The sequence below is a fragment of the Corella eumyota genome, chromosome 5, assembly GCF_963082875.1.
Source record: "Corella eumyota chromosome 5, kaCorEumy4.1, whole genome shotgun sequence".
Classification (NCBI taxonomy): domain Eukaryota; kingdom Metazoa; phylum Chordata; class Ascidiacea; order Phlebobranchia; family Corellidae; genus Corella; species Corella eumyota.
This window is the reverse complement of record NC_137494.1, coordinates 1,168,867-1,196,369: the sequence shown is the minus strand read 5'-3', so window position 1 is coordinate 1,196,369 and position 27,503 is coordinate 1,168,867. Positions and strand designations below refer to the sequence as shown.

Here is a 27,503-nt window from a genome sequence, read left to right as displayed (position 1 = left end):
TTTTATTCTTTTTTGTAACAGCAAGCATTAGTTTCTAACAATAATTTTAACCAAATGCACTCTTTTAAAGTGCCTACTGTTTTTCAACATCCATTTTAAAACACACAAAATAAATATTAGAATTTTGTTTGTTAATAACATATGCGTATTTTCACACGATATATTAACTAACGATACATTCTGTTATCGGTATATTGTTAAGTAATATTGACTTAAACTAAAACAAAATGTTAAAGTTAAAAGTACTCATTATTTTAGTGCTTTTCACAGGTAAAAATAGTTTGTTTATATATTGCTGAATATTGTATTTGTATAATAAAACTTTTTAATTAATTAATTTGTAAATTATTATATTTTTAGTTGGAATATACGCAGATTTAGTAAGTTTTTTAGTCTTTTTAATATTTTTTAATACTGTATCCCCTATTTATAAGTATATACATATTAGTTTATCTGTAAATGTAATTTTAATTTAAAAATTTGTCTACTAAATAAATAGATTATACAAATTTGATTTAATTAATATTTTTTTAAATAAAAAATACGTTTTTACATTTTTAGAATTTTAGTTGAGTTTTTATTTTTTAGGATATTTGTAATGATCGTGAGTTGAATGGGGTTTGTCCGATGATAATGGCTCCTGTGTGTGGTACTGATGACGTCACTTACGATAACAAATGTACTATGTGTACAAGAAATTTAAAAAGATCAAAAACGTAAATTAATTTTTTAAATATTTTACTTTAAATTATAAACAACTGAGTTTAAAAATAATGTTTTTTAATTTTTAGAAATTGGATTCGGGTCGCCTACGAAGGCCCTTGCTAAAAAACATTAATTTAAAAATTAAAATTAATGTTTCCAGTTAATAATAATTATATAAAATTAAAAATAAACAATTAAAGCATAATTTAAATACACAAAAAAAATTTTATTTAGAATATTGTAAAGTTAGTTAAAAAAAGATAAAATTAAGAACGTAAACCGAAAAGTTTTTGGAAAGTTATTTTTAGAAGTACGCTAATTAGACTAACTTGTTAAAACGTAATCACATTTACATATTTTGGTTTAATTGGCCTACGGCATCATATTTGGTTTGCAACTGAAAAAGTTTAATTTTGCAAATCAAAGCTGAGAATTGATCACATTTTTATATAGTTTAAGTGTACTTTAAATAAAAAGCTATAGTTAGGTATTGATACTAAATATATAAGATATAAGGAAGGCTAAAGTTAACATAAATTTGACATTTTTTTTCAATTAAAAAGTAAAATAAGCGATTAAAAAGTAATTAAAAAGTAAAATAAACAATAAGTAATTAAAAAGTAAAATAAAAAAAAAAATAAGTAATTAAAAAGTAAAATAAAAAGTAATTAAAAAGTAAAATAAAATTAAAAAGTAATTAAAAAGTAAAATAAACATATATATAACTTAACATTTGCAAACAAAATCTAATAAAAACTGTTGGTTAGGAATAAACGGTGGAATGTTAAGGTTTGATGCAAACCAAGACGGACCAGCGATTTATGACATACAAACCTTTAACAACCAACTTCAGACAAATGGTTCTGTGTTAGGGAAATGGTCTTTGGCTGGAACGTTTGAAACTAAAGGTGATCCAATTAAACTTTATTTGAAACTTTTTTTAAGTAAAAAAATGTGAAAGTAGTGTTATAATGTAAAGTAACAATTAAATACATTTTTAAGTTTTGTTCTCGCTATGCACCAAGTCAGTTCTATTTCCTTAAACATAATGTTTATTGCTATATTATACACAACTTATTATTCGTTTTTAAAATGCAAAAACTCTTAACTCTATAGGTTGATATTTAAAATGGTTTTTTGTTTTAGAAATCACATTTTTATATTGATCATATTGAGATTGAACTTTTGATCATATTGAACATATTTATATTGATCATAAAGATTTATATTGAACATCATATTTATATTGATCAATTGATCACATTTTTATATAGTTTAAGTGTACTTTAAATAAAAAGCTATAGCTAGGTATTGATACTAAATATATAAGATATAAGGAAGGCTAAAGTTAACATAAATTTGACTTTTTTTTTTAATTAAAAAGTAAAATAAGCGATACTAAGTATATAACATATAAGAAAGTCTAATTTAAAACTAAATTTGACATTTCTTTAAATAAAAAATAAAGAAACAACACTTAGTATATAATGTTTAGAAAGTCTAATTTTGAACTAAATTTGGTATATTTTTTAAATAAAAAAGTAAAGTAACGATACTTGGTAACGTACAAGAAAGTTTAAATTTAGAAGCTAATTTAAAAAAAATTTTAAAATACATTTTAGAAATGGTAATAAAATTAATAATTTTTGGGAACGTGATATTTTTGCAGGCATAGCAAGATATTTGTTATTATAGAGGGTTTGTTAAATTTCAATTATTCAATTTTGTTACGTCACTAAGGTATCTGTTTGTGTCAGTGTATGATGTAAACAAAGGCTTAAACTTGAACATTTAATAGTTTCTAATTGCCCAAATTGGTCACTTTAAACGCTGCTAAATTACAGCGAAAAATAACTTATTAAGTCAACTCATATTAACGTTCAACATAAAACAAGTTAATATATAACTGCCAGTCACTTCGACCTGTGGACACCTGGCCAGTATTTTGAGTATTTGGTTTAAAATTTACACTTTTTTATACCAATATTTCTATCTACTAGTTAAGATGTATTAGTTTATTAGTAACCAAAATTTTTACAGCTATTTAACCTATTTGCGTTAAAACAGGTATACTAGGCAGAAATATATAGGCCTACTATAAGTGGTAGATGATTATGTTAAAATAATTTTATTTTATTTAAACATTTGTAAATCAAAATTAATTTTTTTGTTTTGTTTATTGGTAGATCAAAAAAAAGTTCCACAGCATATCTATGACGTCATTAAGACTGTATATTACGTTGGTCTTTACGTAATAAAAATCATTAAAATATATTTTTGGTCCATTTTTTTGCCTAGTATTTTAGTTTGCCTGATTTAAAAAATATAAATAAATATAAAAAACCAAAGTATAAAGTATTATTTTTTAACATAATCTAAGCAGTAGTTGATCAAAACCTTTAGCGTTTCATGTTATGTTATAATAACAGTTAAGTTAATAAACATAAAGTATTAATACCCAATAAAGAGAAATGCTTATGGCCGGTTAAAATAAGTTTATACTTGTTTATCTATAATATTTCAATAGTTTAAATCTGTGTGTAGTAGAATTTAATCCAGTTTAGCTGCCTACGTTATTAGTAACTTCCGTATTGATATAAATAGTTGTTTCATATAGTACTTGGGTAATAAAGCTTAATGTATGTATATATACATTATATACATTGTATATGTATTGTATATGTATATATATATATATATATATACATTGTATATGTATATATACATTACATTATATATACATGTATAAAAAATGTATGTATATATAGATATAGTAAATCAAGTTAAAAATACAAAGAATAAATAAAGATTTAATAGTATATTTAGGGTGTTATACCAGAAAAACAGCTATAAATTGGTCTGAAAAATGTAATAAACTGTTATTTTAATTTAGGTAATTGTTTTTTAGTTATACATTTGCTTTAAAAAATATATTTTCCATGGAAATACTAGATTATGTTTTGTATATATTATTAGGAATATGTATGAAAACGAAATCAGGTAATTATAGGATATTCTTAATTCATTATCTATTTGTATTATGACGTGATATTAAAATTCTATTATGTCACAAATTTTTTTTTAAATATTAATGACCAATATTTTATATAAAATTTTTAAACGTTATCTTTAAACCATTTTTTAAATTGTAAATATTATGTATGTTTAATATTAAATTAATGTTTAACTTTTTATTTATTTTAACTTATTTTATTTTATCTATGTTTAGTTAACATATAATTAACTTTTAATTTTTGTGATATTTTTTACTTTTTGTAGTTCAAGGGAATTTTTTATTGAATGAATATATTTCTGATAATGTTTCGCCTTTTTCGGCTGAATATGAGGTAAAAATAAACAAGTTTTTCAAACACATTTTTTATTAAAAATAAATGATCATTTTTAAAAATTAAAATTTAAAATTTATTTTTTTTATTTTTTAGACTCTTAAAGGAAACTTGATTCAGTATCGTCCTGGTGACGTCATTATAGGAGCAATGATCCGTGTCCACCGTAGAGGAGTGGGTGATGTTTGTTCCGAAGTTCTAGAAGATGGAATCCAGGCTCTGGAGACAATCAACATGGTGGTTGATCAGGTAGTTGTTAGTAAATAATGGGGATTGTTACGTCATTATACGGTTTTATTTAAGACAAATTTTTAGTAGCCAAATTGATTTTAAGAATTTTATTTTAATAATTAAACTTTTTGTTATTATTTTAAATAATTAGAAACTGAGATTTAATATTTTTTGACAAATTTCATTTTTACATTTATTTAATATTTAATATATCTTTATCTGTTATTATTATTTATAAATAAAATTAGTTTATACTTTAAATAAATAGAAACTTGAATTTTTATTTTATATTTTGTTATACTATTTTTAAAATAAAAATTAATTTTTGATCTATTTTATCTGTGTTTATTGATACAATTTTTTTTATTTATTTTAAATATTTTTTTATTTTGTAATTTAAACATTTTAAATATTTGTAGATTAACGCTAACTCCACTTTACTACCTGGAGTAAAGCTAGGAACTGTAATGATTGACACTTGCGATATTGATACTCATGCTTTACAGAAGGTAAACAACTATTACAACAATCAAACTAAGTTGCATATAAAATTTTTATTAATAATCACAATTTTAAAAACCTAAAATTACAAAAAAATGTTTTTATTAAGCCAATGGAGTTAAAAAAGGGCAATTCGGGCATTTTTATATTAAATTATAAGTTACTTAACATATATTATTGTAATTTTATTTATTTTATAAATATTTAAGTATTTTTGCAGGCTCTGAACACTTTTCTTCCATATTTCCTTAACACAAAGGAAAGCACTTCATCTGCCTCAACAAACTCTACTCCCCTATTCATCGGTGTTGTGGGCGCCGCTTCAAGTGCCGTTTCTATCCAAACTGCAAGCTTGCTGCAGATCTTTAAAATACCACAAGTAAGATAGCTAAATATTTTTATAGACTACGCAGCGGTAAAGACTCTCAGTTATCACCTTTTGGGGTCTAAAGTTTAATCCCCATCACTTCTAACTTGTTGCCTTTTTTTTTAAAGATGATACCAGCGTAAATTTTTTTTGGCCAGAACCAATCCCACAACCAATCAGATGGTTAAAAATCTGGTAATTTAATAAAATCCAAAACTGCCAAAGTCAACTAGGAACTAGTTCAGGGTAGCAAATATTACTCTATGTTTAGGTCGTGAAGTCGACCTTTTCACATGGTCCATTATGCTTAAGTTGTTTCTACAAGAAAACAAATATAGAAAAGCATAAACGTATAATAATTATTAAAAACCGGTATATTACAGGTTAGCCCATGGTCTACACATCCAAGTTTGAGCGACAAAAACAGATTTCCATATTTCTTTCGAACTGTTCCATCAGATGCTTACCAAGCTACAGCCATGCTTATGTTGATTGCTGAGAATAACTGGAATTATTTCTCCGTTGTTTACGAGGACGATTTCTATGGTGTAAGGGGGTACAGAGGTAAACTTTGTTGTTGATTTGAAATAAAATAATTGATCCTTTGAGCAAAAGCAAATACATAAAAGAAACTTTTTTTTAATTTTTTTGTTTTTTCGCACATTGATAAAAGTAAATAATAAATACGATATACAATTAATATTACAACAATGCGACGGGAAAAAATGACAAAATCAATTTAATGATTTAAAACACTTATACTTGTCTAATTTTTTTTATTACAATAGTGATTTAATTACATTAATAATTTACTTATATATATCATAAAATTTATCAAATCTTAACTATCTTGAAACAACAATAAATTATATATGTTCACATTTATACAAATTAGATATAAAACAACAATTTTTACTAAAAATACTTTACAAATTTAAAGCAATTTGTTTAAATTGCAGAAGTGGAGTTAATAGCTGAAGAAAAGGGAATTTGTGTTGCTACAGCAAGACCAATAAACAGGAATCCAACCAACGAAGATTTTACGAATGTTATATTGGAGTTACTTAAGTTTAAGAAAGCTAAAGGTAGCAATTTAAAATTACTTTTTTTAGGTTTAAATATTTTTAAATTCCTCTTTATAATATTTTTGTTATATTGTGTTTTAATCTTATACTTATTAACATCAATTTATTATTTTAATTTATATGTGTTTATGTATTTTTTTCATAATCATAAATTTTGTTTATAGAAAAAATATTTTTTAATTTTTTTTAGCTGTGATTGTTTTCACCAAACGAAATGACGCAGAAAAACTTATTCAAGCGGCACATGCCAACCCAGAGTCACGTGACTACTTTTTCTGGATTGGATCAGATGGTTGGTCGGGTCAGATTCCAACTGAAGAAAACTTAGGTTACGTCGGTTCTTTAGATGGTAAGTTGTCTTGAATAATTGTTAATTAATTTAAAAAGCTTTTGATAGTGTACTGTATATCTAAATACAATTGGCACAGTTAGCAATTTTTCGTCAGCTTTATAAATGTTATCTTTGTATTAAATTGGGGTTTATTGTAAATAATGTTAACAAAACTAATCCTCATTTTTCCAAGGCATTCTTTTATTAAATAACTTAAATTTTAACAATGCCAGGCAAAAATGACCTACTTTACGACGTTTTAAAACTTAAAATTAAATAACCTAAAAAATAACTTTACAAAATTAATTACTAAAGGGGCTCTAACATTTAATCCAAAACGGAGTGTAATTCCTGCACTTAAACCTTATATTGAGAATATCACACTTCAAGATAGACTTGTTAACGTTAATTCAACCGAGTTAAAGAACCCGTGGTATGCTGAATATCTGAGCAAGACATTAAACTGCACTTTACAAAGTAAGAACTTGTTTTATAAAGTACATTTTAAATTATTGTTTATTTAAAATTTTGAACTGTTTGGTGTTATGTGATTTGTTTTTTTAGAGCCAAGCGAGCAAAGACTTTGTCATGATAGCGATAAACCGGCTGAAGAAACGTTTTTTACTCTAAGCAAAATGCAGGTAAAAATCATATTTATATATTTTTAACAAAGGAAATTAAAAATATATTTTTTTCTATGTACTTTGTTAAGATTAATATGATTTAATTTAAACAATTTCTTATATAAATTTAAAGCCAAGTGTATATAATAATCTTTAATTAGAATTTTTTAAATATTTCACATTTTTTAGAGTGTTGCTGATGCAGTTTTAGCATTTGTGCATTCATTTGTAGAGTACCGTCATGCTGTATGCCCTAACAGCACTGGTATATGTGAGAAATTAAGGAAAACGGTTGGAACTAACTTTGTTGCAAGCGAAGTTGCTGAGATTATGAAAACAATAACTTACAGAGGTAACATAAATTTAGATTTGCGTTGTTAGCCTTTGTTTTAGTAAAACATTTATTATTTTTTGGTTGAAAAAATTATGATATTTTTGCTTCTAATTGACAAAAGTATAAGAGTAATTTACTTTTGATTTGGTTGAAAAGAGCGGCTTCTTAAATGTAACAATAAAAGGTTTTTTCCAAGCTTTTTGCATATTTTATTACCATAAAACTACTTGTTCTACATACCTTGTTTACTGTTTCTATTATAACGTTATGGTGAACAAGTAAAACCTCAAAGAAATAGTTGTTTTTGTTGAAATAAATATAAGTTTTAACAGGCTAAAATACTAGCACAATATCAGTCTGACAGGGCTTTATCATTTATATGTTGTAAGGCCCTACTTTAACATATATATAACTTAACATTTGCAAACAAAATCTAATAAAAACTGTTGGTTAGGAATAAACGGTGGAATGTTAAGGTTTGATGCAAACCAAGACGGACCAGCGATTTATGACATACAAACCTTTAACAACCAACTTCAGACAAATGGTTCTGTGTTAGGGAAATGGTCTTTGGCTGGAACGTTTGAAACTAAAGGTGATCCAATTAAACTTTATTTGAAACTTTTTTTAAGTAAAAAAATGTGAAAGTAGTGTTATAATGTAAAGTAACATTTAAATACATTTTTAAGTTTTGTTCTCGCTATGCACCAAGTTAGTTCTATTTCCTTAAACATAATGTTTATTGCTGTATTATACACAACTTATTATTCGTTTTTAAAATGCTAAATGATCCTATCTTATAGGTTGATATTTAAAATGGTTTTTTGTTCTAGTAATCAAATGGGACAACGCTTACATGTTGCGAAATGAAGTCTCATCGGTTTGTAGCCAACCTTGTAAATTCTCGGAGGCAAGAAAGATGGGAAATGACGTAAGCAAAAAACTCAAAAAATTAATTGTTTTATTTGTTATTCTACGTGAGCGTTTTAAGGCTTATTTTAACGTAGGTCAGTCTTTCTCTTGCGTCAAAACTGACCTAATACGTGAACGGAAACAATTACTTTCTCATTATTTTTTTTGGAATAATTTTTTTCTTATCCTTTTTTTAGGAAATAGTTATTTTAAACGTGAAACGAAAAAAATATTTTTTTTATCTTTTTTTGGAAGATAATTATTTTTTTACCATTCGTTTTTTTCTTGTTATTTTTGGTGGATTGATTATAAACTTATCATTTTTTTTAAATAATTTTTTTCTTGTAATTTATCTTTAAAAAATATTTTATTTTTATGTAGATTTGTTGCTGGCAATGTCTCCCTTGTTTGTCAAACCAATACGTCGGTAAAAATGGCACGGAATGTATTAGTTGCAGAAAAGGGGAAACACCGAACAAGGAGTTAAATGGTTGCGTGACGTTTAAAATTCAGTAGGTGTAAATCTTTTACTGTAATATTTTTTTAATTAAGTAATATAAAAAATAAAATATAAATATTCACTATATGTTTTGTTATTTACTAAAAGATAAAAATTAACTAAATTTTTTTGATGTTTAGATATTCAAAGATTGGTGATGTCTACAGTATAGCATCAATCAGCCTTGGTGTAATAGGGATATGCATGGCGTTGTTTGTTACAACTGTATATGTGGTTAACAGGAACACCCCGATGGTTAAAGCATCAGGAAAAGTAAGTTAAATAGTAAATAAAAACAGAATTATTATTTCGGTTTTTAGCGCATTAATGAAAGTAAATAATAAGATATACAAAAAATATTATAATAATGCGACGGGAAAAAATGACAAAATCTATTTCATGATTTAAAACATGCCATAAGTATTAAGTTTGTTTAAAGATTTTAAGTATGTTGGGGCATTTTCACTAAACCCAGTAAATATATTAATGCATTCGATAAACAACTAATTTAATAAATAAGTACAAGCCATTGTAAATTAATATAAACGCACAGTACTTATAGTTTATCTATGCACAATAAGCATTTAATAATCCTAATAAACATAAATAATTTATATGTGCCGAATAAGCATATATTTTTAAATTTTTTAAAGCCTATAGTGACTCCGTTCTTTTTCCTTTTTGCCCTTAATTTTCAGATTTTTTTTTCTAGGAACTTTGCGTTTTTGTTCTTCTTGGAACCTTGTTTTGTTTTTTTGATAGTTTTGTGCTCTCATCACCAGCCGAGTTACATATTTGCGCTATTTCAAGATTGTTTATCTCGATTGGACCTACTCTTATGTACGCTGGACTTCTAACCAAGACAATCAGAGTTGTGATAATATTTCGATCGAAAACATTATTATCATCTTCGGTTAGTGTGTTGATATAAAGTTAAAATAGGTATAAAGTCAAATTGTTTTTTGGTATGTTATGTCTTTTCATATATATCTATATCCTCGAGGTGGGAAAGTCGACCTAAACATAGAGTAACATCTGTTACCCCGATCCAGTCTCGAGTTACCTTTGACAGTTTGGAATATTACTAATTACAATTGCCCAATAATAATATTTTTTGCTTCTTACTCGGGGGCGGTACAGCATGAACGCAGTGGGGATCGAACCTACGACCTTTTGTAGTGAAGCCAAGTGTTCCGACCACTACACCACGCTGCCAAAAACTAAATAATTTGTTTCATTTTCAGGTAAAGATGTTTCTACTACCTAAATTTCAAATTCTCACCGCCTTTCTGTTTGTCTTCCTACAAGCGTTTGTTGTTGTAATATGGTTTGTAGTAAGTAGCCCAACTCCTGTAATTCTATACCCAACCACAGACACAGCCTATCGATCTTGTGTCGATTTAGGAGATTCACCGTTAATATTTGTGGGACTGGTCTATCCGTTCTTGCTGATTCTGACTTGCACAATTTTGGCTTCGGTTAACAGAAATATACCGACTGGATTTAGAGAAACACAATATATTGGTATGCATACATAATTTAAAGTATTTGTACATAAAATATGTTATCTTTAAGGGCTTTTAATGATAAAACGTTTTGTCTTTGTAAGGTTTGTTTATATTGTTGTTTTTTACAGGGTTCACCATGTATGCTACTTGCGTAATTTGGTTGGCGTTTGTTCCAATATTTGTGACAAATTCGTCGAATATTTCATTAAAGGTAACTTTAATTAAATATTTAACTACATCTTTTTGTATAATTTGGTAAAAAAAACATAAATTTTGAGGTTTGCTGTTTTTTTATGCTCAGGTCACTACGTTGTCGATCTGTCTAAGTTTAAGTGCAATAACAGTCCTGGTATGTTTATTTGGAACGAGGTGTTACGCGATTTTATTTAGACCTAAATCTAATACAAAGCAAACTGTGATGTCATCCAATAACGGGTTAGTAAAAAATTACATATATCGAATATAAGGATATATCATTGGTTTGATTATCGCTACATCTATATGTAGCGTCGCCGAGTAAGGCTTTATAAAGGGTATGAACTTCTACCTAGCTTAAACCAATCGGTTGGTTAATTATCTAACAAAATAGTAAATAATATTCATAACTTTCAAAAGGCGTCTCAAAACTGGGTCTCGGTAAAATACTCCACACTAATTACCTTATGTTAGGCCCTAAAGTCGGTCATTCCAAATGAAGAAAAGGGGCATACAAAAATAAAAAGAGAAATGGTTGTTTTAAAGTTGTCTTATTTACTACAGGGTGAGCACAGTTTCAAGTTGACCTGTCCGACCGATTTCTTAGTTATGGCAATAAAACTCAGTTCTGAAAACTTTTTATTTTTTTGTGAATAACTTTTTTTTTTTAATTGAATAGAAAATGTAGAAATTATCGTTTACGTGTATATTTTATAAAAATAATTAAGATGTAAAAAAAATTGTGTATTATATTTATCTTTTGTTATTTTTATTCTGTTAAATAAAATAAATATTGTGTACTTTATAAAAATTTAAATTATTGCGAGGATAAAGTATAATTTAAACAAATATATCCCCTCTTGGTGTTGGTTCCCACGTAGCTTCCTTATTTACTTCCGTGCTATCGTGGGAACATTCACGTTGGTGATGTGGCAAACGTCACTTGTCGTGTTGGAATTAAAAGTGAGATCGTGAAAGCTAAACAAAATGCTAGTTATTATGTTAGAGAATTTTTTGGCAGATTGCTCAAATAAAATTTAGGCACTAAAGCAGTTAATATTTTGGTATATAGCTAATCCAATATAATGTAGTTGGTTCGGTCAGTCGGTATGTTTTGTAAAATATTCGATTTCAGAAATACAACTTTATTACAAGATGCTATATAAGCATGGGTTTGTTGACCATGGCTTAATATACCTAAATTCTTTATGTTAACATTAATATTTAAGCCATATTTTAAATCATAAAATTGATTTTGTTATTTTTTTTATCGCATTGAAGTATATATTAGTTTTTTATATAAATCTAAAAACTTTATTATTACTTTTATCGATACCAAAAAAAACTAAAAAAAACAAGAGAAAATCTTACCTTAAATGTTGTTTAAAACTTGGCTTGTCAGCGTGGTGGTCTGCTTTCAGTTAAGGTCACTATCTGAATATTTTAAATTTGCTTAATGTTTAACATTTAACTTATCTTCCGATGTTTTTAGATAAACAGTATTTTAATTTTAATCATGAAACTGTTTTTGGGAATATTTTTATTATTTTTGGTCGGTTCAAGTTATGCAGAAGAAAATGGAGCAAAAATTATTTTAATTAAAAATATTTTGAACTCAATTATAACAGAGGGCAATGACTTAACTGTAGAATATAATCTTTACAATATTGGAGATGAGTAAGTGAAAATTTAAATCATGTTTTTAAATTTTAATTAAAATTCATAAATTTTTAAATTGAAGTGTGGTTGAAATTTTTAAATTGAAGTGTGGTTGGTGTATGCCCATATAACCTTAAACCATTTAATGAATGGACTTTTACTCGAAAACATAATTTTAAAATCAACACCTTGCTAAAGTTGAGGTTAACAATCACTCAGAAATTAAAGAGCATTTTCCAATGAAAGGTTAAAAAAGTTAAAGAAAAGGGGCCCTTTTTCAGTAAATTTTTGTATATGGTCAAATGAATCAGGATCAAATGATAATAATCCGTTAATGTTTGGTTGTCTGTTCAACTGATTTGGTTTTTTATTAGATATATATATATATATATATTTATATTATTTTTTTAAAAAGTAGTTTTTTAGTGTATATACCTTTTATTTTTTTGGTTTATATATGTTTGATAATTTTTATTAAATTTTTAGGGTTGCCACTGATGTTGAGCTTGCGGATTCAACATTCCATGAAAGTGAGTTTGCTCCTGTATCAGGAATGTCCAGTGTGAAATGGGACAAAATAGCCCCAGGGTCAAACGTGACCCACGTTCTTGTGGTAAAACCCCTTCGAGATGGGGCTTTTAACTTTACATCAGCTGTTGTTCAATACGTCGCATCTGAGGGTTCAGATCCAACGGTAAAAACTTTAAGTTAAAAAGTAGTTACCAAGAAACTAAAATTGAAAATGTAGTATCATTTAAAATCTATATGTTTTACATTAAAAAATTTATTAAAATTATATATGCCTTTTTTTGTTACAGTTTGGCTTCAGTAGTGAATTGGGAGAAATGAATATTTTGTCATTAAAAGAATACAACAGAATTCATGCTTCACATTTTGTAAGATGTGTTGTTATATTCAATTAAATTATGTTTTATAAATGCATAATTGTTTTAAAAATTGGATCGTTTTTAAGTTTTAAAAGTTGCCTATATAAGTAGTTTAATATCGATGTACATTTATATGCCTAATTATATTTCCTTATTTACTTAAAATGTATCTTATTTTGAATTTTATTTCTAGGTTGATTGGGGTTTGTTTGCCTTATGGTGTATTCCTTCTCTTGGCTTTCCATACATGTTTTACTACAACAGCAAATCAAAGTACAGCGTTAAGTCCAAAAAGAACTAAAAATGATGCAAAGTGATTTTTATAGAAATTTGTGTTTGGTGGTGCAATTAATGAAGCTTTTAATACAACAAAAATAATTTATGAAGCTTATTAAAAAAATTAATAAAACTTGCTGGACCAATAGTATGAAATTCATTGCCTAAATTCAAGTTGTGCCAATATTTCTGTTTTGGGGGAACTTTATAACAAAAAAATAAACCACATTTTGATTTCGTAGAATTTATTTTGTTTTTTTAGGAACGCTTTAAGCTAGCCGGACTAACGTACAAAAAATAATATTGTTATTTCCGATCGAGGATAATTAAAAACTACTTGAAATTATCTTTTGATTGCAAATTAAGCCCATTGTCTTTAATCCAATAAGATCGTTTGTCACGTGACTCTTTTAAAACTTGTATTGGAAAAATGCCGGGATTTAGGTTTTAGCCTAAAAAATTTTACTTGTTTTTAAAACTAGTTTTATGGTGTGAATTTGGCACAAAAACTACGTACTGTCACCTTAAAAGATTAAAAGCAATACTATTAGTAAGGTAGGCAAACTTATATTAAATTTAAAACCCCTTTAAAACATTTTTTAACGACTTCTATTATTTAAAAATGGTTTAATAACTTTTTTTCCGATAAGCTCCCTTAATTAAAACCAAACTAGCGAAAAGACCGTGCAAACATTAATGCACTTGTTTTTTTTATTTAGGGTATATACAAAACTATAGACGCTAAGCTGTTAACTTACTTTCTTCGCCAGTGGATTGTTAATTTAATTATTATGTTACCTAGACCAACAAAGAGCAATATTTATAAGTTTACCTTATTATTAAGCGCGTTTTACGATATATGTTAAACCAATACAGTTAGTAGAATTTAAACAAATAAAACCCAACAATAAAGATTGTTGAAGTATATACAGATTTTGCAGATTGTTTGTTTTTTGTATTGTTATTTTAACAAATAATTTAAACATTTTAAACAAAAATGTTTATCATAAATTTTAATTATGACGTCATAATTAGTAAAGCATGACGAACCAATAGAGCATGGTTGTTGTCAAGATTCATACGCTAACTATGACGTCATAATATTTAGTCGCGAACAGTAGCGAAATTTAATAGTCTTATTTTTTAACTACCTAGTATAACATTTGTAAAGTAGGTAAAATTTTTTTTATTTAAATAAAGTATAAGTTATATAAAGAACTATTAGTATGTGGCAATTTTATAGTTCTTGGCCATATTTTTATAGGCGATTTTAACGTTTTTTTAGAGTAAATTTAATTGTACAAATGCTGAAATGAATGTTATTAAACATATTTCCGTTTTGTAAGACTTTACTAACGTTTAATACAGGCTTTAAAAACTATTTTGTGTATAAATATACCTAAACTGTCTAACTTTATTAGTTTATTAAAGATTTTATTTAAAAACATTAAGATTTGTTATTTTACAGATTTTTTTTAAATAAATATGAATTTTTAGTAACTAAAAATACAAATATGGAGGATCCATGTTTGATACAAGGGGATGCTGCTAGTCTGGTGATGAGGAAACTTGGGAACTCATCTCGAATGAGGATGCAAGCTAGAACTAAAGATGAATTAGATGCAATTCATACCAGGATACAAAGTGTAAGATTTATTATTTTATATCTTTATCCTTGATTAGAAAAGGTATATTTTATGACCCAAACATAGAGTAACATTTGTTACCCTGACCTAGTCTTGAGTTGCCATTGGTAGTTTGTGATATTATATAGATTATTTTTGGCTGATAATTTAGCTAATGATTAATTGTTGGGTGAGCAGAAGTTAAAACTGTTTATAGCATTTTTTCCAAAGACACTACAGCATAAGAGCATTGGTAATCAAACCCAAAACCTCATGCAGTGAAGTCAAGTGTCCTGTTTACTATACTTAGAAATATTAGGTAATGTTTTTCAAATATTTTTTACAGTATATATATAGGCCTTCATATATTGAATTATTAATATTATTTTAATTTATTGTGTTTAATTAAATATATATATTTCAATTAGGTATATTTCTGTAAATTTTAATTGTGTCTAAACAATTAATTATAATTAAAGTTTTATTTATTTTAGACCTTAGATGATTATGATGATTGTAGTAAAGTTAAAACATCAATTGGAAACATGGAGTTGTTAGATGATATGGTATGTTAACATGTTTAAAACAAGCAATTACATGTAGTAGTGAAATATGTGGTATGTAAACACTCTATTTGTTTTTGTTACATGTTATTTGACAAGGTAATTTAGATGTTAAATAGTAAACTAACTTACTTATTCTGATTTTAAGTATATATATATATATATATATATAGACTACTGGTTTTTGGACCCAAACATTTCTTTTGTTACTTAACTTCTTTTTTAAATATATTTTATAAAAATTAGCTTAAATTTCAGGATAGTTTGGAGGCAATCTTAAAGGACAATGTTTTAAAGACAAAATACCAGCAAAAGGTTACAATATTTATAGTTGGATATCAGCAAATATGTACACAGAGGGTTGACATTATTAACCAGTTATATGATGTAAGTATAACACTTGTAAAAATTGTAAATATGTGACATTATAAGATATATATTAAACAAAATCTTTCTTAGTTTTTTCATTAGGTTTTAGTTTAAAAACATATATACATATGTAAATACTAATTCCTAAAATGTATGGGTATATAATTTGTCACTGACAAATCATTTCTAATGAAAGTGTTGCTAAATATGTTTATTTATGGTATCATTATAATGTGCTGTATTTCTACTAATTTTTCGTATGTATAACTACCCTAAACCAAATGTAAATTTCAACAGTTTTTTGCAACTTATGCAACCCCCTCTCTGTCTGATGAAGATAGTTTTCTATCAAGCGATGATAACAATTTGGAGTCAATTCATATTGGTATTGAGGATGCCATTTCTACCATGGAAAGCTCTGTTTTAAGACTTAATGATCTAAGCCAAGATGTAATGAGATATATGGGACACTTACAGTCAGCATCCACAAGCAAAACAACCAAGTATGGGATAGATACTGCCTTTGTGTTTAAACAATATTTTTAAACATGCATACTTGACTTTGCAATCTATTTAACCTAGAATTAAATTTTAACCTAGAATTAAATTTCTTTTGTTAGTTTTGTGAATATAATATTAACTTGTTTTAATATTTTTATGTGGCTTTAAATTATATTTAGTAAAAACTATTTTTTTGTTTGTTTTAGGAGTAGAAAAAAGTTGGAAAAAGGATTGCAAAATGCTAAAGATGAACTTCTAAAAATGACAGAAAAACTTCTCAACCTGCAGCAAGGTAGTTATATAACAAAAATGTTTGTATTCGCATTTAAATTTTTTAAAACGCTGCCTGGAATTCTATACAATATTTTGATCATTAAATAAATTTGTTTTAAATACTCATACATATTTAATTTTACAGCAGGGTTTCTGTGTTGTTCTGTTTTATTTTATGTGGTTAAAATTAAATTACGTTTTAACTTGATTTGTCAGATGTTGGTTTAAAAGAAGACAAGCTTCAACAATTGAAAATGCAATTGGATGCCAAAAAAATAGAAATCGCACACATTAAGAAGGAAAATGAGGCTAATAAGGTACACTTACTTAAAAATTTTTAAACTAAAAACTAAGCTAGTAATTTTAACTAAAACAATTTTTCTTTTTTCCAGAAATCGTCTAATAAGGTCCAAGAAGAGATCAAACAAGAAAGAAACTCTTTACTTATTCAGGTGGAACAGTTACAAAAAGAAGAGGAAAGAAAAAGGCAAGAAGCGGAGGAGAGAAGTAAAATATCTTCTATGGAGGCAAAGATTAAAGAAATAAAAGATACGGCTGTGGTAAATATTGTTCACTAAAATCTTTTGTGAAAAAAGATTAACTTTATCAAGTATATTTATGAGTTTAATTTTTGGTTTGTAGAACGAATTGGAAAGAATGAAAATAAGAATTGAAGCAGATGAACTGAAAAATACTGAAATTAAACAAGGTTTAATTTAAATTCTTTTTTTTTTAATAAAAAGCTAAATAAAATGGTTATCCCAACAGGTGTTGTTCTTAAGTAAATTTTTAATTTGTATATAACGTTCAAGTAATTATATTACAGGGTTTTAATCAACTAGAATTTCATTGTAAAGTAAGATATAAAATGTGGTTTTCTATTAACTTTAATGTTTGGATGTGTTGAAATTAATACACACTAATAATTAGTATAAGTTTGAAATTATTTTCAATACTGTTTCTTTTTTTTCTCTTTAACCTGTATTATTTTGTATGCAGTCTTTTAACACTTTTTCTTTTTTTCTATTCTGTTTAAATTTCAGAAACTCCATTTTTTTTTCTTGTTTTATTAACACAATTTTAATATGTTTGTGTGATTGGGATATTGTCACATTTTTTGTAACTTAAATTTATTATTAAAAACTATTTTTTAATAATATTCTGTATATATATAGGAATTCAAAAACACTTACTTGTATTTTTTCTTAGTCTTCATTTAGTGCAACCATATACAAGGAATAATTTACTCAAAACTTTTATGTTATTTTATGTTAACTATAATATTGATATTTAGAGCTAGCTGACCAGTTTCGAGTCCAAGTCCAGCAAATAAAAGAAGTTTACAATGAAGAGGTAGACAACTGGAAAGAGGAATGTAAAGTTCAAATCTTTCAAATACTGGTAAGCCTTTTGTGTTTAGCTAAGTATTTAAATTCCTACATCTTTGACGTTGAAATTCTAGTGTACTTGTATTAATGTTATCTAATACATATAGATAAATATATATTTACTTAAGTATATTTGTTTTACCACCTTGTAAATATATACAAGTAGAAATTGAAGATATAAATATTTAAATAACTGATAAGCTAGTTTATAAGTGAAAAGGGGCTTTAAAAAAAGAGTTATCAGTTGGGGTGTATTTTAGTAATTTAGTAATAATAGCCAATAAGGCAACAGTTTTTTTAAAAGTTTATTTAAAAGTGCTATCTTATCTAGCTTATGAGTTTTTGGTCTCATATATAAGAATACAGGTGTTAAGTTACATAATATGAAATATAATACTAGGATAACTAGGCAACCTTTTATTGTGTTTCACTTTAGTTAGTTTACACTTTTCAAGATCTACAAGTGCTGTAAAACCAAATGTATTTTAATTAATTATTTATGGGCAGTTTTATAAGAGTTATATCAATAATATAAGAATTAAACAAATATAGGAAAATAAATTTAAGGGATAATATTATTATACTAGTAATAAGTAATAATTTCACAGTTAATTTTAGATTTTAGAAGAGTTTAGCTTTCAAGAAAATTTAATTGTCAAAGTTTTTGGAATAAAATAGACTAAGATTATGGCTTCTATGTCTACAGCTTCATCTATAGATATTAAACAGCTTAGAGCTGTAAGTATTTATTTTAACTTTGTACAAAATCAATATTGGTTAAAAATATTAGCTACAATTTAGTTTGTGCACTTTTGTTTATTTTGAGTATTTTTACATCATTTTACATTTATTTTCTTTTACAAAAACAAATTATATGAGTATGTTATTATTGTGAGAATATATATATTTTTTTAACTTAGATATGAATACTAATACGCCTTTCTTGCTTCTTTTTTATTGGAATTTTTTATACTACTAAAATATTATAATTAACTTATTTATATTTAGGAAATGGATATGGGAGATGAAGATATGCAACAGTGGACTCAGAACCAAGTTGTTGCAAGTTTACCAACTACACCCTCTAATAAAGATGGTAAGTTGTAATTCACTCAGTTAAACTGCATATAAAAGTAAAATAAAAATTGTATTACAGTTAACTACAGGTTGCCCTTAGTGTTGTTAAACAAGACTACAAAATATTTGAAGTCAGCATGGTGTGCTACACCACACATAAGGTTGTGGGTTAAACCCCTACTGATCTCATGCTGTAGCGTTCTTGAGTAAGGTGCTATGAATGGTACGAACTTCTGCTGAGTCAGCACTTAATCAGCAGGATAATTTTTAGACAACTATAATCTATAATATCCCAAACTGCCACAAGCAACTTAAGACTGAATTGGAGTAACTGATGTTACTCTATGTTTAAGTCGCGCAATAGATTTTCCCACATCGTGGATAAATATATATATACAAAAAAAAGTCACTTGTTACTTATTTTTTAGAAAAGCCAGTGTCGACTTATGAAACTTCAAGTGTATCATCAGAAGTTAAACCTTCCACTGCAGAAAGTCAACCACAAGATGGTAGTAAAGGGGTGGTGGAAGATCCTGATATTATGGATGAAGAATACTGGGTAAGAATTTTATGTTTAAACATTTGTGTATGTAATAACCTTAACAAGAATATTAATTAGGACTTTATTTTATATCAACATAACTAAAAATATTTTTTGGCAAAATCATTAGATATATTTATATATATAGCCAAAATTACTTGTTTAATTTTTTTTTTGTTCATAAATTTATCCTCGATGTGGGAAGGTCGAATGCGCGACCTAAACATAGAGTAACATCAGTTATTCCGACCCACTCTCGAGTTGCCTGTGGCAGTTTGGGATATTATAGAGACTATAATTGCTTGGTAATTATGCTGCTGATTAAGTACTGGCTCAGCAGGAGTTCATACCGTTTATAGTGTCTTATTTAAGGGCGCTACAACATTATAGCAGTAGGGATTAAACCCACGACCTCATAGTGGTGTAGCAAGTGTTCTTACCGCTACACCACACTGCTGGTTTTAAATGTTTTAAACAATAACAGATAAAAAACATCACATTTTTGCATAAAAGGTTAGTGTAAAATATATTTTTATTTGTTGCACAGGCTAACCTTTCACCCGAGCAACTAGCTTCTCAGTTTGAAATATTTCGAACAAAATCTCGGAACCAAATCTCCCAACTAACCGAACAACTTCAATCTTCTAATATTCTTCAACAGAATATTGCTAAGGAAGCCTCCAAGTGGCAGGAAGAAAGGGCAAGATTGTTGGCCCATATTGAGCAACTTAAATTACTTCAAGTGAGATTTCTTTTTTATCAGATTATTTAATTGTTATTGTAACAAGAAATACTAAAATAAGAACTAGTTGATATCTAAGTCCAGGTCTGCATTGTAATTGTTATAATATTTGCTTGTGATAATGCGAACCACTAATAAATTTTTTGTTTATTTTGCAGTGATATGAATTTGTCAAGTAACTTTTAAAACGACTAAAACATTTTTTGTTTTTTTAAAGGAAGCTGCTGAAGCGGATGCAGAAGAAGCGATGAGAAATCTGGAGGAGTTTGCAGCTGAACAAGAACAACTTGATGCAGGTTTGTAGGAAGATTACCAATTAAAAAAAGTTTGTTAATTCAAGAAATGAAACATATTTTTTAGCCTAAAATACAACTAGTTTTATGTAATGTTGCTTTATTTTAGAAAATGACAATTTGTTTTTGAATAAATTAAATATTGTTCAGATCAATTAAGTGAAGTGAAGGAAGAATCACATGAAAGTCTTACTGAGGATAATTTACAGGTTTGTTTTAACCTTGAATTCTACTACTAAAAGCTTTTGTTATCTACATGAAAAAAAAAAATTGCTACAAGTTTATTTTAAAATGATAATATATTATGCCTAGTTTTAAAATTTACATTTATTACAAAATCTTATTTTATTTTTATTAGAAAATGGAAAGTAACCACAACTCAGAAGGAGGTGAATCCCTAACTATGAAACCAGCATCAAGATCAACCAGCAGAATATCACTAGCTAGTGCATACAGGAATAAAATAATGGAGAAGAGGGAGGCTTTTAACTTAAGAAAATATGAGAGAATGTCAAGTACTGGAAGTAGAACTACTCCTAACTTGAAGGTAAGTTTGTGTTGTAAGATGTTTTGTATACTTGCGATTTTTTAAATTTTTGTAATGCTAATTAATAAATAATTATAGACATGGCTTAAATTAAGTCTCAAAAGTGTAAAAAATTTCACAATAATACTGAAGTAGTGGTAATATTAAATTATTATTTCAGTTTTTAAGCATGTTTAATAACTACAATATTTTTATGTTTAACTTTAAGCAATAATAAAATATATTAATATTCCCAGGGAGCTGTTAACACTGACTTGCTTGAAGACTTCCTAAAATGTTACAGATGTGTTGTTGAGTTTAAAGACTTGGTGAGTGCAACTATAAACCTGTGTTTAAAAATAAATGGATTGATAATAAAGTTTTATTTGTTAAAATTTAGATATCTCAGGAAATGTCGAAACATACTTCCCATCTTGCTAAATCTCATTCTATTAATTCAATACAAACTACCAACTATGATACAAGTAATGATGAGGTAAGCTTTACAACTATTATTAATATTAATTTGTTTATTGTAGAAAGGATAACTCTTTTACATAAGTACAAGCAAATTTAAGAACTTATTTTTAGAAGAAGTTATGTGTATAAGTTTCATTGCCTGTTTTAGTATTTAATTAAAAATTTTTTAGGTGAAATTATTTGTTGGAAACATGGCAAACACTGTCGAACAATCTTTGATCACAATTGGTGAGAATATGACGGCAGCTCTGAATGAGGGAAGGTCAAATCTGGGGTCAAATGAAGAAGATGAAAGATTACAACTCACTATTCACAAATTACAGGTTAAAAATTTATAAATAAATTGAACTCATAGTTGTTTAAATAACATTTAAATAAGGTTATAGGATTAAATTTTTTTAATTTATTTATCCTCTATATTGTAGGGCTGACTTTACAGCCTAAACATAGAGTTACATTTGTCGCCCCAACCCAGCCACAAGCTTACTTTTGTAGTTTGGGATATTGTATATTATATTTGCCCGATAATTAAGCTGTTGATTAAGTTTGCCTAGCAAAAGTTTATACCGTTTATAGTGCCTTACTTAAGGGCGTTACAGCATAAAAGCAGTAGGGATCAAACCCAAGACCTTATGTTAAAACAAAGTATTTTAAATACTACACCATGCTGCTGATAATTTTACTTTTGACACAGCCTAAATAAGCGTGCTTCTAATTATATTTTTTAAACATTTAAGAGGAATCGTGTTAGCTATTATTTTTTGGTTTCAACACACAGGAAGAGTTGGATATGTTGCGAATGGAGTTTGATAAAAGAACTCAACATGATGGAGCAATGATTATGCATTTACAAAATACTTTAAGTGAAACACAGAGGGGAAACACTGCAACTGTTGGGGTAAGAGGTTAACTAATATGCTTATCTTAACTTAGGTTAGATAATTATTTCATGCTTTTTTATAAAATAATGAGGAAAAATTTCAAAATTTATATTCAAAAGATTGGTTTATTTATTTAGACTTCTGGTTCAGGATTCCCTTCCTCTCCAGCTGGTCCTATATTAGGGAAAACCCCCTCTACAGCCCCTATAGGAACAAGTGATTCAACATTGACTGTAATGTTCACTAGATTGGATACTGAACATAATTCTAAAGCTCTAAAGAAATCTGTTGCAGTGGGAAAAATTACACAGGTTTTAAAATAGTTTTTTTCACTTGTTTAACTTTTTGTAATTGTAAAAAATATAAAATTGGTAAAGTACAAAATTGGGCTTTGCCTTTTTCTAAATATATTTATTTATCTTTGATATGGAAAGGTCGACTTTACGACTTAAACATAGAGTAGAGCAATTACCCTGACCCTACCTTAAGTTGCCTTTGGCAGTTTAGGATATTATAGATTTTAAATGCTCAATAATTAAGGTGCTGATTAAGTATAAGCTTAGCAAGAGTTTATACCGTTTATAGCATTTTACTCAAGTGGGCTATAGCATGAGAGCAGTAAAGATTACACTCACAATCTTATGTAGTGAAACCAATTGTTTTGACTACTACACATTGCTGTCAGTATTTATTGCCCTAATAAATAGCACAAAATGACTTAAAACATTAAAATCCAATCCTTTTTATTTTTAGGAGACCTTGGAGTCGGTTGTTATGACAATGGAGTCGTATAATTCGATCCCAACTCGAAGAATTCAACATCTTGCGAACAAGTTGGTTCATCATACAAAGATGAAAGTGATTGAAAGTAATGTGAGAAGTAGTAACATGGTCACCTCTGATGTATTTAACATACTTGGTAAATATTTTGTACTTATTTTTATATTTACTTGTACTTATATTTTATTTATTTTTATGTAGAAATTCTAACTTTTTAACTTAAAGATATCTCATGTTTTATTTATTTCTTTGTGGATGTGTTAAATTAGTTTTGTTTGTAATTATTTTTTTATGTAAAAAGCACCAACTTTTTATTTTTATTTTGTTTTGAGATTTCCTTAAAAGTTTGCTACGTTGTTGGCCTTACTAATAGTAATAAGTTTCTCTTTTTTATCAACTTGATAAACAATAAAATAACTTAACTTTTATTATAAACAGAGAAAATGGAAAGTTTACAGCGAAGAAGGGCACAGAATTGGGGCAAGCAAATGGATGAGCTAACATCAGAACGTAGAAGGTTGGCGGCATTGTTATCAGATGCATTACAGAGACTTGAATGTATAACTGGTGTATTTCTTATTAAACCTGTCATCTCGTATAAGGGAAAGGATAATTTAAGAAAGTAAGTTCTGAATTTGTTGTAAAATTTTTACTTTTGTTGATTTAAAATACTGTAAAGTTTAAACAATATGTTTTTTGTCAATTCTTTTGCTTTCTAAATCTTTTTTATCATGTTTATATAGTTTGCGAACTATTTTTTTATTTTTTGTTAAAGAAATTTTACTACTATTGCTTTCATTAACAACACTTATGTTTATTAACAAGTTAAACAATTTTATATTCCAGATACTCAGGTAAAATCAGCACAAGATTTAACAAGTATCAAGTTGATGCCATGTTGCAGAAGATGCAGATTAAATCACAAGGCACTAGTGGACAAGTTCCTTACTCATTCATGCAAGGTAACCATTTAAACTTACTTCAATATATTTCAGTGGTGTGTATCATCTATATGTAATCTATATATATATATATAATGGAGCTAAGTGGACTTTATCCATGGTATTTATCTCCAGTTAACAGGGCTACAAATGTATAATAAAGCTGCCGTTTGCAGTGTGCCGGTAAAATATTTCAGGTCAATATTAGTTATAAGTTGTGACCATGTTTCGACAATTAAAATGCCGACCAAAAGACAGGCTATCGATTTGTGATATATAATTAATATTAACCTAGCCTATGCTTAGAATCAATTGTTGTTTCACCTTAGTAGAACTTTTTTTTATAAATTTCTAGTAGGGTCAATGTTTCCACATTCACCAAAGATTCAACCCCAACCCGAAGTTCCTATGACAACAAACATGTCACATGATCCCATACCAACCAATCAGGATGCTCTCACTGTATCAGGTATTCAAATGTGAATACCAATCACTTTATTAATTTATTTTATATTTAAATTTTTACTTTATTGCTATTTTTAATTGCTTGTTGTAGGAATTCACAAACAAGAAGGAACGCCAGTATGGCAAGTTAATAGTTCAGTTGTAAGAAGTTTACCTGGATCAAGATTGTACAGAGACAAGTTAGTTTTTGTTTTTATTTAAAAGCATTTAATTTTTATGGCTTAACTTGGTACTCATTTCTTAATAGATAATAAATTAAAACATTTTTAAAGCAAGACCAATTTGGCAATTTGTTTTTTATTATGGAAATTGACAATTTTTTATGGGAATGTCTGAAGTTTTAATTAAAATCTATTTTTAGGTCTCCTGTAATCCCCCATCACCTTCCTTCTACTGTTCCTAAAATGTTAGAATTGGAAGTCAACAAATTTCAAATCCCATCCTCAAATGTTCACTCTTTTATTACTTCACCTTTGAGTGGAGACAGACTCAAAAATATTGAGTTACTCAACCTTAGAACTCACACAAGTAAGTGAAGTGTGAAAATATATATGAAATTATTTTAAAGCTCCTTAGTTTGATTTTTAATGCTGGCTTTTTATAATATATATATTGATAATTGCTATGTTGTTGTATTAATTATGCAATGTACAAAAATAAAACTTAACCTTTATGTTTGTTTTGAATAAGTTAATACAATTTAACAAAAAATCTTAATTTTTAGACATTCTACGAAATGGTTCTAATTTACCACGAAATAAAGGGAAATCCCTCACTGACGTCAGCAATCACTCAAAGAGTAGTTTGGGATACAAATCAACCGCTCCACCAACTACCCCTGCTTCATTGTTATTGGTTTGTTAAATGTAATAAAACTAAAACAGGATTTGACAATGTCCAGCAACATAGTGTGGTGGTCAGGACACTTAACTTTACTACCTGTGATCCGGGGTTCAATCTCCACTGCTCTCATGCTGTAGCACCCTTGAGTAAGGCGCTATAAACGCTATGAACTCCTGCTAAGCCAACACCTAATCATCAGCTTAAATATCAGGCATTTATAATCTATAATATCCCAAACTACCAAAGGTAACTCGAGAATAGGTCAGGGTAACAAATGTAACTCTATGTTTAGGTTGTAGAAAACGACAATCCACACCAAGAATAAATAAATATAAAATAAACTCTTTTTATTAAATTATTTTTATTATTCTTGCTACTAGATGAGAGAAAACACTGGTAGTTCTCTTTTTCGTCTGCCTTCTTCAGCAGAAGAACAAGAAGAGAGAGGTGAAGAAGAAGGTTCTCTTTTGTCCAAACCTCTTCCACCAATACGTCGAGCATCGACCCGTTCAAGCATGTCCTCCTTGAACTCACCACGTCACGATTTGAGGTCACGACCTCCATCTAAGTAAGTGGCGTCATAAATGTTTTTATAGACTGTAGAAATTGTTAAAATTAATATAAAATGTTGTATATTAAAATTGCAGATCAGTACCTGACATTACGGTTGTGATTGACCACCTTGAGTCTCCATTAAGTAAGTTTAGTATTAGGTAAAAAACTACATTTACAATAATTTAAACCTAAATATATATTTTACCGGCAAAGGGGTGATGTGGTAATAACACGCTACACCACACATGAGGTCGTGGGTTCAATCCCCACTGATCTCATGCTGTAGCGCCCTTGAGTAAGGCGCGATAAATGGTATGAGCTCCTGCTGAGCTAGCACTTAATCAACAGAATAATTATCGGGCAATTATAATCTATATAATATCCCAAACTGCCACAGGCAACTCGAGACTGGGTCGGAGTAACTGATGTTACTCTATGTTTAAGTTGCACATTCGACTTTCCCACATCGAGGATAAAGATATATACAAAAAAAATATATTTTTTTGTAGGTGCTAGGAAAGATATTGCAACCTCTCCTGTGGTTGATTCCTAAAGTGTTGCCAAATAACTTTTATTTTCAACTTTGCACATCCTATTTTCAAACATTCTAAGTTATTTGTGAACACTGCTTTTAAATGTAAGTATTTACCTATGAAGTTATTATGTAAGTAATTTCTTTTATATTTTTGTAAACTACATTGCCTTAACTTATAACTTGAGTAAGTATAAGAAAACGTGAAGTGTTTAGAAAATATGTTTAAAACTTTACCTAAAATGTAAAACTGATGAAGTTATATTTTATTGCGATTCTCCAAAACTTTTATGTTTTGTTATTTTAACATCTAAAACTCCTAAATACACAAAACCTAACACATTTTATACTTAACCTTGATTTCAAATACAATATATATTAATATGTGATCTTGAACTGTCATTTAAACAGTTTACTTAAAAACTTAATGGTGTTTAACTTAGATGGTATATAGTGTTTTTTATGATAGAATTTATGTTTTTTTTAGTTTAGTCACTGTGATTTTTATTTTGTAAGTAGTTAGTAGAATTTGATTATTGCTAAATAAATTTTTAGTTTTTTATTTTGTTTTTTATTTATATTTTTTTTAAGTTTATGTTACTTAGTATTAGAAAAAAAATTATTATTTTGTATATACACTAGAACTTATATTAGTTTTAGCATGTTGA

The 27,503-nt window shown here is 27.5% G+C and overlaps 3 protein-coding genes across 4 annotated transcripts; all 3 read left to right on the top strand.

Annotated features, from left to right (window-relative positions):
• Positions 1–3,603: 3,603 nt before the first annotated feature.
• Positions 3,604–11,377, top strand: LOC145752139 (metabotropic glutamate receptor-like). Its single transcript, XM_082568355.1, has 20 exons — positions 3,604–3,705; positions 3,985–4,052; positions 4,149–4,301; positions 4,703–4,792; positions 5,005–5,163; positions 5,535–5,715; positions 6,111–6,236; positions 6,427–6,585; positions 6,883–7,044; positions 7,132–7,208; positions 7,380–7,542; positions 7,979–8,119; positions 8,358–8,455; positions 8,818–8,948; positions 9,076–9,208; positions 9,648–9,848; positions 10,180–10,459; positions 10,572–10,654; positions 10,745–10,878; positions 11,203–11,377. The coding sequence occupies exons 1-20, from the start codon at positions 3,645–3,647 to the stop codon at positions 11,222–11,224; spliced, it is 2,622 nt and encodes an 873-aa protein (XP_082424481.1). The 5' UTR covers positions 3,604–3,644; the 3' UTR covers positions 11,225–11,377.
• Positions 11,378–12,134: 757 nt separating this feature from the next.
• On the top strand, positions 12,135–13,704 carry LOC145752785 (translocon-associated protein subunit beta-like). The gene is made up of 4 exons (XM_082569121.1): positions 12,135–12,315; positions 12,784–12,991; positions 13,116–13,193; positions 13,378–13,704. Exons 1-4 carry the CDS (start codon positions 12,155–12,157, stop codon positions 13,483–13,485), a joined length of 555 nt encoding a protein of 184 aa, XP_082425247.1. The 5' UTR covers positions 12,135–12,154; the 3' UTR covers positions 13,486–13,704.
• Positions 13,705–14,974: 1,270 nt separating this feature from the next.
• Positions 14,975–27,196, top strand: LOC145752419 (uncharacterized). 2 transcript variants are annotated; one of them, XM_082568704.1, is made up of 30 exons: positions 14,975–15,106; positions 15,580–15,651; positions 15,907–16,035; positions 16,315–16,520; positions 16,725–16,810; positions 17,008–17,108; positions 17,184–17,351; positions 17,434–17,500; positions 18,086–18,192; positions 19,188–19,275; positions 19,685–19,815; positions 20,345–20,539; positions 20,757–20,835; positions 20,983–21,041; positions 21,191–21,379; positions 21,616–21,687; positions 21,759–21,854; positions 22,009–22,161; positions 22,617–22,736; positions 22,857–23,030; positions 23,473–23,638; positions 23,938–24,121; positions 24,346–24,461; positions 24,796–24,909; positions 24,997–25,084; positions 25,267–25,433; positions 25,630–25,760; positions 26,129–26,316; positions 26,396–26,445; positions 26,813–27,196. In XM_082568704.1, exons 1-30 carry the CDS (start codon positions 14,975–14,977, stop codon positions 26,854–26,856), a joined length of 3,672 nt encoding a protein of 1,223 aa, XP_082424830.1. In that variant the 3' UTR covers positions 26,857–27,196. The 2 variants fall into 2 exon arrangements, with proteins under 2 accessions (XP_082424830.1, XP_082424831.1); XM_082568705.1 differs by lacking the exon at positions 14,975–15,106 and adding an exon at positions 15,270–15,404.
• The last annotated feature ends 307 nt before the right edge of the window (positions 27,197–27,503 follow it).

Coding starts and splice junctions, on each gene's coding strand:
- LOC145752139 (XM_082568355.1), top strand. CDS start 3,645: ATGGAAATACTAGATTATGTTTTGTATATATTATTAGGAATATGTATG. Junction 7,045..7,131: donor ATTAAACTGCACTTTACAAA/GTAAGAACTTGT, acceptor TTGTTTTTTTAG/AGCCAAGCGAGCAAAGACTT. Junction 10,655..10,744: donor CGTCGAATATTTCATTAAAG/GTAACTTTAATT, acceptor TTTTATGCTCAG/GTCACTACGTTGTCGATCTG.
- LOC145752785 (XM_082569121.1), top strand. CDS start 12,155: ATGAAACTGTTTTTGGGAATATTTTTATTATTTTTGGTCGGTTCAAGT. Junction 12,316..12,783: donor CTTTACAATATTGGAGATGA/GTAAGTGAAAAT, acceptor TTAAATTTTTAG/GGTTGCCACTGATGTTGAGC. Junction 12,992..13,115: donor CTGAGGGTTCAGATCCAACG/GTAAAAACTTTA, acceptor TTTTTGTTACAG/TTTGGCTTCAGTAGTGAATT.
- LOC145752419 (XM_082568704.1), top strand. CDS start 14,975: ATGGAGGATCCATGTTTGATACAAGGGGATGCTGCTAGTCTGGTGATG. Junction 21,042..21,190: donor TTACTGAGGATAATTTACAG/GTTTGTTTTAAC, acceptor TATTTTTATTAG/AAAATGGAAAGTAACCACAA. Junction 21,855..22,008: donor ATGATACAAGTAATGATGAG/GTAAGCTTTACA, acceptor AAAATTTTTTAG/GTGAAATTATTTGTTGGAAA.